This window comes from Trichomycterus rosablanca, chromosome 6, assembly GCF_030014385.1.
Source record: "Trichomycterus rosablanca isolate fTriRos1 chromosome 6, fTriRos1.hap1, whole genome shotgun sequence".
Lineage (NCBI taxonomy): Eukaryota > Metazoa > Chordata > Actinopteri > Siluriformes > Trichomycteridae > Trichomycterus > Trichomycterus rosablanca.
The window spans coordinates 23315777-23330435 of NC_085993.1; the positions used below are offsets into that span (position 1 = coordinate 23315777).

At 40.4% G+C, this 14659-nt stretch overlaps 1 protein-coding gene across 1 annotated transcript; it reads left to right on the forward strand.

Annotated features, from left to right (window-relative positions):
• The first annotated feature begins 1740 nt into the window (after positions 1 to 1740).
• gdf5 (growth differentiation factor 5) lies at positions 1741 to 10896 on the forward strand. Its single transcript, XM_062996732.1, has 2 exons — positions 1741 to 1966; positions 10031 to 10896. The coding sequence occupies exons 1-2, from the start codon at positions 1861 to 1863 to the stop codon at positions 10894 to 10896; spliced, it is 972 nt and encodes a 323-aa protein (XP_062852802.1). The 5' UTR covers positions 1741 to 1860.
• Positions 10897 to 14659: the final 3763 nt, after the last annotated feature.

The following is a 14659-nucleotide window of genomic DNA, read 5'->3' on the forward strand; positions in this document are numbered from 1 at the left end:
TGTTTTCTTATGCTTCGTAATCGTGGAGATGCATGATCTTGAAATATCCTGAATTCTTAAAATATCCTGTATACTGTACTTCATTCAGTAAAGGCGCATTCATATGAGAAGCGGCACATTAGCTTTTACGCTGCTTTTAAACAATAAGCGTTTTAGACTCTCTCTCAAAAAAAGCTGATTCTTAAAATTTTTCAGCACCCCGAGCTGTAACACAAGTTTAAAAGTGAAACAGGAGATAAATGTGGACGCTTTCAGAGTAGATTTGACAGTTATCCCACACAAATGCAGATTCGTCTCATATGCAGACTTTGACAACGTTTTACTGCACCGCTCAAGCCAAGCGCTGAACAAAATGGCTGGTTATTGTTAATTTGAAATTAAATTAAAAAAAATTTATTTTTAAAGAAACTGAACACGTTGAGTTTAAGGGAAATGCATTTCAAAATGCATTTTCTCCCCTTTTTCTCCCCCTATAGCGCATCCAATGGCCCAATTGCATCGTGCTTCCTCTCTGCCTCTGCACGATCCCTTCTCTGACCGAGGAGATCGAAGCTAGCCCATGCCCCCTCCGACACGTGGGCAGCAAGCCGCATGCATCTTATCACCCACACATTGACGAGTGTTGTGCCACCTAGCGTTGTGTACGGAGAGACACACCTTAAGAGCGCTCCTTCCCCATCTCTGTGCAGGCGCCTCTAATCAGCTAGCAGAGGTCGTAATTGCACCATTCTGACAGAGAGAGACCCGCCCACCTGAACAACCGGCCAATCGTTGTTCATGTGGCCACTCAGCCTTCAGCCGGCAAGGCAGAGCTGAGATTCGATATGATGTATTCGAGATCCCAGTCTGGTTGCAGCGTGTGTTTTTACCGCTGTGCCACCTGAGCGTCCAGAAACGTTGAATTTAAGGGTACAAATTTCTCGTTAAGGGCGTTAAGTTTAAAAGATTTTGAGTTTAGGGGATGTTGAGTTACAAGGTACCACTGTATTTAGTTAGCTAGGTAAACGTTCCAGCGTAGAGAGGTGGCTCGACTCCCCTAAAATAAATGGGTAATGTATTTTTTTTCCTTTTGCCCCCTTCCTAAAATGACCACATATGGGTCATAACATACATACATACCATATTTAGAAAAAGAAACATTTTTGTTGTTGCTCAACCAAATAATTTAAATGCCCACCCAAAGATGACGTCCTAGTAACGCCTCTGACTAAAAGAGAGAAAAGAAAGTGGGAATGTAAAAAAGAGAAAGGAGTCGGAGTGTAAGAGTAAAAGAGAGAGAGAGTGTTAAGGACCTGAGGAGAGCAGCATTTTACCTAGTGGCTGCATGATGCGCGCTCAGAATTGCACTAGGCTCAGCACGGGGACTGTCGGACCTGCGCGTGTGCGTGTGTGCGAGTGGTTCTCACTATGGTCGCTCGGAAAGCATCTTTCACCTCTTTCGCTGTACCCTGCTTTCAACTATGTGAGCGCACAGCTTCAGCTTTCACAATCGGTTCAATGTTGCGGCACGCTCCTTTCCGCGTCGTTCTCCTGCCTTCAAACCCGCGCTAAGCTCCGAACATGACCGCGCTGGCTCCCGTTCCTCTGCTGTTCGGCTTCTGGGCGCTCCTGCTGATGTGCGGGCACCTGGCACCTGAAGCGCTTGGCATGCAGCCCAAAGGAAGATCAGCATCACCAGTGAACAAAATCTCGCGCATCCGCACCGCTCCGCTGCCCATCACACATTCTGGACCCTCCAGTAAAAGCAAAGTTGCGATACCCGCACATCAGAGAGCCGCAGCACAAACCAAGGTAGGAGTAAAGAATAAAGTGGAGGAGAGAGACGCTCCGAAACAGCCAGCCATAACTCCACACGATTACATGCTCTCTCTGTACTGGGCACTGTCCACTGGAGAGGTGAACACCAGCACCGTGCACCAGGCTGGCATGGCCAACACCATCACAAGCTTTGTGGACAAAGGACAAGGTATTATTTCATTAGAATATATTAGTTCATTAGAATATTAATCAATAACATCTTCAATGTGTTTTCCACTATTTGTGATGCAATATGTATGTGTTTGTATTTTAGTAAACATATAAATCAAAGTTTATTTGTCACATATATAGTCATACACAGTACAACTGGCAGTGAAATGCTTTTGTGACTGCTCAGCCACAGTAATTACAAAAACTACAAAAGTCAAAATATATATTATACAAAAAATATAGAAATGTTTTTAAATGTAAAGTGTATAAAAATTTAAAGTAAACAAGTGTGTAAAAGTGACAAGTAGTGCAGAAACTGTGCAACATAATGCTATACAGATGTGATTACTATACACAAATACAAATCCATACATATACATATACATATACAGTATATATATATATAAACTGTATACACACATACAGTGTATCACAAAAGTGAGTACACCCCTCACATTTCTGCAAATATTTCATTATATCTTTTCATGGGACAACACTATAGACATGAAACTTGGATATAACTTAGAGTAGTCAGTGTACAGCTTGTATAGCAGTGTAGATTTACTGTCTTCTGAAAATAACTCAACACACAGCCATTCATGTCTAAATGGCTGGCAACATAAGTGAGTACACCCCACAGTGAACATGTCCAAATTGTGCCCAAAGTGTCAATATTTTGTGTGACCACCATTATTATCCAGCACTGCCTTAACCCTCCTGGGCATGGAATTCACCAGAGCTGCACAGGTTGCTACTGGAATCCTCTTCCACTCCTCCATGATGACATCACGGAGCTGGTGGATGTTAGACACCTTGAACTCCTCCACCTTCCACTTGAGGATGCGCCACAGGTGCTCAATTGGGTTTAGTCCATCACCTTTACCTTCAGCTTCCTCAGCAAGGCAGTTGTCATCTTGGAGGTTGTGTTTTGGGGTCGTTATCCTGTTGGAAAACTGCCATGAGGCCCAGTTTTCGAAGGGAGGGGATCATGCTCTGTTTCAGAATGTCACAGTACATGTTGGAATTCATGTTTCCCTCAATGAACTGCAGCTCCCCAGTGCCAGCAACACTCATGCAGCCCAAGACCATGATGCTACCACCACCATACTTGACTGTAGGCAAGATACAGTTGTCTTGGTACTTCTCACCAGGGCGCCGCCACACATGCTGGACACCATCTGAGCCAAACAAGTTTATCTTGGTCTCGTCAGACCACAGGGCATTCCAGTAATCCATGTTCTTGGACTGCTTGTCTTCAGCAAACTGTTTGCTGGCTTTCTTGTGCGTCAGCTTCCTTCTGGGATGACGACCATGCAGACTGAGTTGATGCAGTGTGCGGCGTATGGTCTGAGCACTGACGGGCTGACCTCCCACGTCTTCAACCTCTGCCGCAATGCTGGCAGCACTCATGTGTCTATTTTTTAAAGCCAACCTCTGGATATGACGCCAAACATGTGGACTCAACTTCCTTGGTCGACCCTGGCGAAGCCTGTTCCGAGTGGAACCTGTCCTGGAAAACCGCTGTATGACCTTGGCCACCATGCTGTAGCTCAGTTTCAGGGTGTTAGCAATCTTCTTATAGCCCAGGCCATCTTTGTGGAGAGCAACAATTCTATTTCTCACATCCTCAGAGAGTTCTTTGCCATGAGGTGCCATGTTGAATATCCAGTGGCCAGTATGAGAGAATTGTACCCAAAACACCAAATTTAACAGCCCTGCTCCCCATTTACACCTGGGACCTTGACACATGACACCAGGGAGGGACAACGACACATTTGGGCACAATTTGGACATGTTCACTGTGGGGTGTACTCACTTATGTTGCCAGCCATTTAGACATTAATGGCTGTGTGTTGAGTTATTTTCAGAAGACAGTAAATCTACACTGCTATACAAGCTGTACACTGACTACTATAAGTTATATCCAAGTTTCATGTCTATAGTGTTGTCCCATGAAAAGATATAATGAAATATTTGCAGAAATGTGAGGGGTGTACTCACTTTTGTGATACACTGTATACTTATATACACATACATATGTCTACATATACATATTGTGCAAGTTGTGTACATTTAGTCCTGAATGCTATTTTCGTTGAGGACTCGAATTGCTTGTGGAATAAAGCTCCTTCTCATCCTCTCCGTTTTGGCTTATAAGACACGAAAACGCTTCCCAGACCGTAACAAAGAAAACAGTCCATTACTGGGATGACTGGGGTCCTTTACTATCCTCCTGGCCCTTGTCCAGCACCGTTTCCTGTATATGGACTGCAGGTCAGGAAGTTATAGTTAGTGATATTTCACTAACTGGCAGTTGGCAACTAACTGGCAAGTGGCAGTTGTAGCCTAGCGGTTAAGGTACTGGACTAGTAGACAGAAAGTTGCTGGTTCAAACCCCACCACTGCCAGGTTGCCACTGTTGGGCCCTTTAGCAAGGCCCTTAACCCTCAATTACTTAGACTGTATAACGTAAGTCGCTTTGGACAAAAGCGTCTACTAAATGCTGAAAATATTTCCTTTGTGTCCAGACTTTAGGGACACCCTGTATGTTTGTGTAACTGTGTAGTTGCCAAACCAGTGGAATTAGATGGCATGTATTAAAGCACCGCACAAACTGTGGGCAACAAGTGCTGCAACAGGTAGTGTTGGTGCTGAATACTGAAGACCTTATAAAGCAAACTGGGGGAGACAAGAATCTAAAAAATAAGGATATCGGATGAGTGTTGACGTATAAAGGCACAACAATCTTGTCCTCATTGTTTCTGCAATTGGCTCTGGACTCCTGCAACACTGACCATTATTATTATTACATTTACATTTTTGGCATTTAGGAGATGCTTTTATCCAAAGCGACTTACAGTACTGTGATGTGTATTTGATTAATGTGTATACAATCTAAGCAATTGAGGGTTAAGGGCCTTGCTCAAGGGCCCAACAGTAGCAACCTTGCAGTGGTGGGGCTTGAACCGACAACAACTTTGATTACTAGTCCAATACCTTAACCACTAGGCTACAGCTGCCCATTAGGGATCTCTGCACGTGACCGTTTTCTCCCAGTTCCTAAAATGCCAATAGGTACTAACTGGTCTAAGTTGTGAGTGAGTATGTTGGTGTGCATGTAATAGTGCATGTTTTCTTTAAGTAATGCATTAAAGTAGGTAAATTGGATACTTTAATTGGCCATAGATGTAGTGAATAAGTGGTGTGTGATAACTGCATTGGGTTGAATCCCAGGCCAGGTTAAATACTTACAGTGTGCCTAGAATTTCCTGGATAGGCTCCAAGTCGACCAAAACCACATTCATTATAAAAGGGTATGTAAAGATGAAAAGATTATTGAATTAAATAATTTTTTACTGCTATGCATAATTTGTTGCACACACATTAACAGGCAAGTCTGACGAAGCTTTGCATGGTACCCTAGTTGTTTGTGTGGGTTTCATAGTAGGAGGTTGGGTCACTGCCTACAATAAAGTGCCCCTAAAAATGAATATGAAACATGAATTTGTGATGCCTTACAATGTACTGGTGCCAAATACAAGATGTATTTTAAGCTTGTTCTTTGGTACAGCCTCCAGACAAATTGCAATCTTGACCAGGATAAAATGTTTGCAAAAAACTGTTTAATACTGACAGTTGTATTAATAGTGATTACTAGGAATTAACCTAAAGGTGGACTAGTGTGTCAGGTTATATGTGTTGGTCATGCACAGCTTCTGGTTCCTAGTTTGGAAACTCAACCTTATTAACTTTGTTTTAGTTATTAAAATTTTTGGTCTTTACAAATAAAAATGTAGGACCATCCAAAACATTTGACATTTTGCTTTATATTTGTCTGCTGCACATTAATGCTGTGGATTTTCTGTTAGACCACCTGCCAAAGGAGGTCCATTCCATTGGCCACTGAAGTAAACATGTAAATTTACTGCTATGCTATGCTTGCTTCAGGTGATGTGTATTATTATGCTGAAAGCAGCCTTTATATGATGGTACATTGTAACTCAGATAACGTGCAAAATTTAAATAATTCTTGATTGGCAGTGGGTGAGCAATGTATGCCAAGAAAACATTCCCCACGTCATTACACCACCACTAAAAGTCTGAACTTTTGACACACCTGTTTAGTTTTATTGAGCCTGTGCCCACTGTAGCCTTAGATCCGTTTTCCTTTACTAAAGCTTTATTTCATTTACCATAGTTTTAAAGAGTATTATTTCAGTAATTGTAGTCTTCCTCTGGCAACTTGTACCACCCTCAAAATTTTCCCTTGACAGTTTTCATCAATAAGGTGTTGCCGCCTGCAGTGTGTGATCTTGATGGCACTGTATGCTACTGTGATAAAAATTGCTGCCTGATGGTGCCCAGGTGGCGCAGCGGGATATTCCACTAGCACACCAGCGCCGAGATTCTAAACACCTCTGCCACCGGTTGGCTGGGTGCCATCTAGCGAGCACAATTGGCAGTGCCTGAAGCAGACAATAATTGGCCACCGTGTCTGCTGAGTGGGATGACCGAACTAAGTGGGTGAGGTCTTCAAACGCTGTGCAAGGACCCTGGTTTGCAGATAGAGGCACCTGTGCAGAAAGCATGGGTGGAAAGAAGGGGTCTGCTAGGACTACGCACAGGTCGGAGCAGGCGTGAGCAGCAATATACCCTCCCCAAATATATATAAAATCTCTTTACTATTAAGTAAAAAGAAAGCCATACATCAATTCTATGTATATAGAAAGGGAAAAAGTGATAGCTCAGTGGTTAATGTACTGGACTAGTAATCAAAAGGTTGCCTGTTCAAGCCCCACCATCGCCGAGTTGCCACTGTTGGGCCCCTGAGCAAGGCCCTTAACCCTCAATTGCTCAAAAATGTTGTTCAGTCATAACTGTAAGTCGCTTGAAATGTGTGCTGTGGTTAGTTGATGTTTCCGCCCATTTTTTTTTTTGTAAAAAGGACATTAAGTTCTTTGTGCCAAAGACGAAAAGGACTATCCAGACTGTTATTAGAGAAAAGTGCAAAAACAAACATTTGTAATAGGATTGGAGTGAATCAGTGAACACACCATGGGTGACCTGCAAATGTGTGAAGGTTTTGATGTGGATTGACTGATCTTTTTTTCAAGAAGTCCATGTTTATTTCAGCAAGGCAAGTCCTATTCTGAACATAATTTAGTGTGGCTTCATAGACACAGAGTGCACATGCTTAACTGGCCTGCCTATATTAAAAAATGTGTAATTAATAGGAAAGGTCATGTAACACAGCAGTAGCAGTAGTATGTCCCACCTTATTTTGAATGTATTACAGGCCTCAAATTTAAAATAAATATTTTACTTGTACTTCTGTCATTTAAACAAAACAAATAAAGATTTAATAAAATTAGTATATCACAAAGTCATGTTTTTATTGCATTTTACAAAATTGTTCCAACTGTTGTAGTTTCTCTGATTCCAACAATCATGTTTATAGCTGAACGTGAACTGTGGGACAGTGGTAGCCTAGTAAGTAGAGCTTTGGGCTATCAACTGAAAGGTTGAGAGTTCGAATCCCAGCTCTGCCATGCAGCCACTGTTGGGCCCTTGAGCAATGCCCTTAACCTTCTCTGCTCTAGAGGCGCCGTACAATGGCTGACCCTGCGCTCTGACCCCAGCATCCAAACAAGCTGGGATACGCAAAGAAAGAATTTCGTTGTACTGTACGTCTGTATATGTATATATGACAAATAAAAGTATACTCTAACTTCTCTTTTTCCTTACGTTAAAGAATGCCATGTCACTGTGCTTATTGATTGTGCAGGTTTACTACAGGCCTGTTTAAAGCATTATTTATTTTTCCAGAGTGAAAGGTCTGTTTTAAAAGTCTTTAGAAGTAAACCTTTCATGGATTAAAATTTGATCCCTGATTTTTTTCATTGTGAATATACTTGAGCATGAACAGAGATAAACACAGACCTGCATGTTGTTGTTAACGCATGTAGGAACAAGAACAGCTGCTATGATCAGAGAGAGGGAAAGAGAAAATGTTATTTTCCTGTTTAGGGTAGATAAATGAAAGAAACATTTGTATTTGATTAAAAGTTTGTCTGTAATATTTCAGTAAAAATCATTGTGATTTGGACATACCAGAACATCATGTAAAGTTTGTATCAGAACATCATGTTAAGTTAATATCAGAACATCTTGTAAAGTTCATATCAGAACATCATTTAAAGTCCAAATATGTTAAACTGACCTACAAATTTAAATAATCAACCTATATTATAATTTAGAGTCCAGTATTTAAAAATCCCAACAACACTATTGCACCTGTTAAACTCGTACTACTACAACACTCACTGCAATGTCAATACCATTTTGATGCAGTGCTAAGGTCCACCATCCAAATAAAATCTAGCCAGTGTGGTTACTTTTAAATAATAAATAGGTTAAGTGATAAACACAAAGTGTACAAAGCAGTAGATGGGCTGCACTTAGAACAACCCCAGATCATTGCAGACATAAACATCCATTCCTGCATTTCAGGCCTGCAACACATTCTAAAAACAGTTGGGACAGTAAAGCATTTACCACTTTGTAATGTTGCCATTCCTTTTCACCACACTTAAAAGACGTTTTGGCACAGAGAATACCAAGTGATTTAGTGTTTCAGCTTTTATTTTGTCCCATTCTTCCTGCAAACACGTCTTAAGATGTGCAACAGAATGCGGTCGTCATTGTTTAATTTTTCCTTTCAAAATTCTCCACACATTCTCTATTGGGGACAGGTCAGGACTGCAGGCAGGCCAGTCCAGTACCCGTACTCTCTTCTTCTGCAGCCATGCCTTTGTAATGTGTGCAGCATGTGGTTTTGCATTGTCTTGTTGAAAAATGCATGGACGTCCCTGGAAAAGATGAAGGCAGCATATGTTGCTCTAACATCTCAATGTACTTTTCTACATTAATGATGCCACCACAGACCATGGCTTTTGGACTTGTTGCTGGTAACAGTCTGGATGGTCCTTTTTGTCTTTGGTCTGGTGCACACGGCATCCATTTTTTTGCAAAATAGACCTGAAATGCTGATTCATCCTGATCACAATACACGTTTCCACTGTGTGATGGTCCATCCTAGATGCCTCCGAGCCCAGAGAAGTCAACGCCACTTTTGGACATAGTTAACATAAGGCTTCTTTTTTGCACAGTAAAGGTTTAAGTGGCATTTGTGCATGTAACTCTGTATTGTAGTGCTTGACAAAGGTTTGCCAAAATAATCTCTTGCCAATGTGGTTATATCAGCTATTGTTGAGTGGCGGTTCTTGATGCAGTGCCGTCTGAGGGATCGAAGATCACCGGGGTTTAGCTTAAGCTTGCGTCCTTGGCCTTTACGAACTGAAATTACTTCAGATTCCTTGAATCATTTAATGATATTATGCACTGTAGAGGGAGAAATATGCAAATCCCTTCCAATCTTTCTTTGAGGTACATTGTTTTAAAACATTTCAATAATCTTCTCATGTATGTGTTGACAAACTGGAGATCCTCTGATCATCTTTGCTCATCAAAGCCTTTTCTGGATGCTGCTTTTGTACCAAACCATAATTACAGTCACCTGTTGACATCACCTGTTTGGAATCACATTATTTAGTTTTTTCACCTCATTACTACCCCTAAATTGCCCTGTCCCAACTTTTTTGGAATGTGTTGCAGGCCTGAAATGCAGGAATGGAGGTATATTAACAAATGAAATTAAATTAAGCAGACAAAACATGACATATCTCAGGTTCATCCTGTCTGCAATCAAATAAAAGTCAAAGTAAACATAAGGAACATTTTTATTTTATTTGTATTTTCCATACTGTCCCAACTTTTTCTGATTTGGGGTTGTATATATTTGGTATGTGGTTTTGAAACCACATAAGAAAAAGAATAGATTACTTCTGTTGTTAAGGTCCAAAAGTGTTTTCTTCATAATTTGAAGTCATGGTTGATTTCTTAACTAAAACATAATGGCTAATCAAGTCCTACTAAATAATCAACTATATTCTGGTGTAACCACAGTTTTAACTATTACTTACCACATTTATTTATTTTTCAGATGAGCCTCTGTCCATTTTGAGACGCCAAAGGTACTACTTTAACATCAGCTCCCTGGAGAAGGAGGGCCTGCTGGGAGCTGAATTACGTATTCTTCGAAAGCCATTTATGGACCCACTAAGAGCGTTTGGCACACAGAGTGGTACTCTTCTGAGACTTTACACCTGTGCAACAGGTAAACAGAAGGCAAAACTGCTCCAGTTACGGCCCTTTGAGGATCACAGAATGCCAAAATGGGAGGTGTTCGACATCTGGAAACTGTTTAAGAGCTTTAAAAATAATGCTCAGGTTTGCTTTGAGTTGGAGGCTGTGGATCGGGGACGGCTGTTGGACCTCAGATCACTTGGTCTGGATCGCTCAGGCCGGCGAAACAAAGAAAAAGCCTTTTTCGTGGTGTTTAGCTGCACAAAGAAGCATGATCTTTTTTACAATGAGATCAAGGCCCGCTCAGGTCATGACAACAAGACTGTATATGAATACCTGTTCACACAGCGCAGGATGCGTCGAGCACCACTGTCACGTGGCAAGAAACCAAACAAACAAGTCCCAAAGCCACGGTGCAATCGCAAGCAACTACATGTTAACTTTAAAGAGATGGGCTGGGACGACTGGATCATCGCTCCACTAGATTACGAGGCCTTCCACTGTGATGGTATCTGTGATTTTCCAATCCGCTCACATCTGGAGCCCACCAATCATGCCATCATTCAGACTTTAATGAACTCTATGGATCCAAACTCCACACCGCCTACTTGCTGCGTACCCACCAGACTCAGTCCTATCAGTATTCTGTACATTGACTCAGCCAATAATGTGGTGTACAAGCAATATGAGGACATGGTGGTGGAGAGCTGTGGTTGCAGGTAGCGAGAAGGTGATGGAGGATGGAGGTTAATGAAAAGGACAAACCTACATTTTTTTACTTCCTCTCTTACAAGTGTCCTTACAAGCTTTACCACTGTATACACCAGTCTATTCGAAGATCCAGTTACTACCACCAGACCTGTGTTCAAGTTTAACATATTGATAATTGTACTAGTTTGGGCTAGAAATGTATGAGAAACAATGGTAAAGCAGGTAGTGCTGATGCTGCTTGTGGATTTTCTCCGAGTAGTCTCTCATTTCCCAAAACATGCTAATAAGTAGACTTGATAATTTGCCCAGGTTTAGGCTTATTTCTGTTGCTCTCCAATGGAAATAGCTCTGTCCAGGGTGTATTTCCAGGATATTCCACAACTCTGAACAGGAAAAATAAGGTATTTAAGGTGAATTAATAAATAATTAAATACAATAAGGACTATGAGCATTCTTCAAAAAGTTTCCGCACTTATTTAAAACTCTATTTACTAAGAATTTCAAAAACAAATGACATCACTTTTCTACAGTCACCTTCCAGTGTTGTGCCAACTTTTTTTTTTAATGTATTTTCTCCCGATTCAGCACACTCAATTTTGTCTTCCGCTGCTAAAAGATACCAGATTGCATCCAAGGAGAGCACGTCACTGTATATGCCTCTTCCGACACGTGTACAGCCCTCCTCTTCTCGCCCCTGCGTTCTGCTCAGGCATCTCTTCCGCCAATCAGGGTCCTTACACAGCGTAAGAAGACCCACACATAGTCCAGCCCCCACCCTGCAGATACGGTGGCCAATTAGTTTCCGCTGCCAATTATTAGGCACTGCCAATTATGCCCACCAGATGGTGCCCAGCCGACCGGTGGCAACACCGAGTTTCGAACCGAGGAGTTCAGAAACTCGGTGCTGGTGTGCTAGCGGAATATCCCGCTGCGCCACCTAGGCGCCTTGTATCAACCTTTTAATGCCATCAGCAAAAAAATTTTTTGCTTGAGCGTGTAGCCACTGATGCACCTCTGCTTTCACATCATCATTACATGAAAATCTTCTTTCCCTTAAAGCTTGTTTGAGCTAAATCCGGATTATAAGCTCTCTCTCTCAGTCTCTCAGACATGACCAATTACTACTTCTTCTGACGTCACCATTTCCAGCAAAATATATAAGTACGGAAACTTTTTGAATATCCCTCATATATTTTCATTAATACAAACAGTAAAACAAGGCATTAACATAATCCTCCTGTTCTTTAATCTATTGAGTTTTACAACCTTCATCAACTCCATGCATGGGTTATGAAACTTTATTAAATATTTACATTTTATTGATTACTAAAACCTATTTAACGCCTCATACATACCTATCCATAAACATACAGTATGTTTAATAAACTTCAATAATCAACATTTAAAAGATTTTAAAGCATAGCAGATGTTTTTTACTGGAATTCTACACCAGCCAACAATGCCAGTTAGTTGTATGCAAGAGTTTAGATAATCATAAGCAAAGTTTACATTTTGTAGATTTTTACGAGAAAAAAGTTAACATATACAGTATTAACAGCAAATAATTCAGCAAATAAATATTAATTGTGCCTTAAAATATGCTGAAGTTTGTTTACTACAGATAATGCTTTTATATACAGGGAACATGTTCAGGGATTTCTAACGACTGTATGTATAAATATTTTTATTACTATAATTAAATATATATTCATAAAGTGCTATGTAAAAGACAGCTCAGTATTAAGAATATACATTGTTGAAGCACTGTAAAACACCATCAGTGTATTTTTGTAATGGTAATGAATCATTGTTAAACTGTACACGATCAGCCATAACATTAAAACCACCTTCTTGTTTCCACACTCACTGTCCATTTAATCAGCTCCACTTACCATATAGAAGCACTTTGTAGTTCTACAATTACTGACTGTAGTTCATCTGTTTCTCTGCATGCTTCGTTAGCCCCCGTTCACCCTGTTCTTCTATGGTCAGGACCCCCACAGGGCCACCACAGAGCAGGTATTATTTGGGTGGTGGGTCATTCTCAGCACTGCAGTGACACTGACATGGTGGTGGTGTGTTAATGTGTGTTGTGCTGGTATGAGTGGATCAGACACAGAAATGCTGATGGAGTTTTTAAACACCTCACTGTCACTGCTGGACTGAGAATAGTCCACCAACCAAAACTGTCACCAGCTGTGACCACTGAGAAAAGGTCTAGAGGATGATCAACAACTCAAACAGCAGCAATAGATGAGCGATCGTCTCTGACTTTACATCTACAAGGTGGACTAACAAAACAGGGTGAAAGCAGGCTAAAAGGTATGTAGAGAAATAGATGGACTACAGTCAGTAATTGTATAACTCCAAAGTGCTTCAATATGGTAAGTGGAGCTGATAAAATGGACAGTGAGTGTAGAAACAAGGAGGTGGTTTTAATGTTATGGCTGATCAGTGTATGTTCTCAATGGTCTGTTAATAAACATCTGCACATTTCTCTTTTTAAAATGTACCTGAACCGAGGAAGCTATAGTAAACATGTATGTGCCATAAAGGTTAAAATACAATGTAGCAACATTTTTAATGTATTTTCTAGAATATACAATATAAATATATGGTGGAGAAATGTACAATTTATTATGGCCATATTGTTCAGAAATAACTGTGTAATTGTGATGAGTTTGTCAGGGTGTAATATATGTTTTTTTTTTTCCAGTAAACTAAACTAAGAAAAAATTTTACTTGTTCATTGGTTACTAATGTTTACTTAAACTATCATTTTATTTAATATACATTGTAAAAGATCATAAACAACTTGCACTTTATTATTTACAGTCAAGCCAGAAAGTCTGAGTTCTTTTTTTGCCTGAAACATCTACACACAATCACCAGTAATTAGGATGTGAAAACAGGGTTTAGAAAATATGCAATTTTATTTTACTGACAAAAATGGTTTATTTAGGGGTTACATATCTGTACACACCCTTAGCCTAATACTTTGTTGATGCACCTTTGGCAGCAATTACAGCTTCAGTTCGTCTTGGGAAAGAAGCTACGAGCTTGGCACACTTGTTTCTGGACATTTTTGCCCATTCCTCTTGGCATATCCTTGCAAGCTCCATCAGGTTGGATGAGAAGCCATTTCCTTCCACAGATGTTGGATTGGATTCAGGTCTGGGCTCTGGCTGGGCCACTCAAGGACATTCACAGACTTTCTCCAAAGTCACTCCTTTGTTCTCTTGGCTGTGTGCTTCGGATCGTTGTCATGTTGGAAGGTAAACCTTTGCCCCAGGGTGAGGTCCAGAGCGCTCTGGAGCAGGTTTTCTTCAAAGATCTCGGTGTACTGCATTCATCTTTCCCACAAATGTCTAAAAAGCTGCTTTCACTGTCATATTATAGAATGAGTCTGTAATGTAATAAAACTTGGAGAAGGTGAAAGGGGTGTGCAGACTTTCCAGCTTGAATGTATATTCGATCTATGACATTGACAACTCATATTACAAGATGAACATGGTTTTTTTCACCTATTTGGACCAACAGCCATTAATTGACATGTAAAATTTGTTTTAAGTAAGAGTTAGTATCCAGTGGTATTAAGAAAAATGTCAATATAAATAAATGACAAATATTTTAATTCATTCTTTATTATGTACCACATGTAAAATCATATCCTAGTTAGGTAAAAAGTGTTGCTAAGGTCAAATATTACTTTAGAGTTTAGTATTTGAACATGCAAGGATAATGTTGATCTGATAATTTTAGACTGGAAAGACAA

What these genes read in the sequence shown, in the direction of transcription:
- gdf5 (XM_062996732.1), top strand. Translation starts at nt 1,861, where the DNA reads ATGCTCTCTCTGTACTGGGCACTGTCCACTGGAGAGGTGAACACCAGC. An exon ending in CTTTGTGGACAAAGGACAAG is followed by an intron (nt 1,967 to 10,030) that starts GTATTATTTCAT and finishes TTTATTTTTCAG; the next exon opens with ATGAGCCTCTGTCCATTTTG.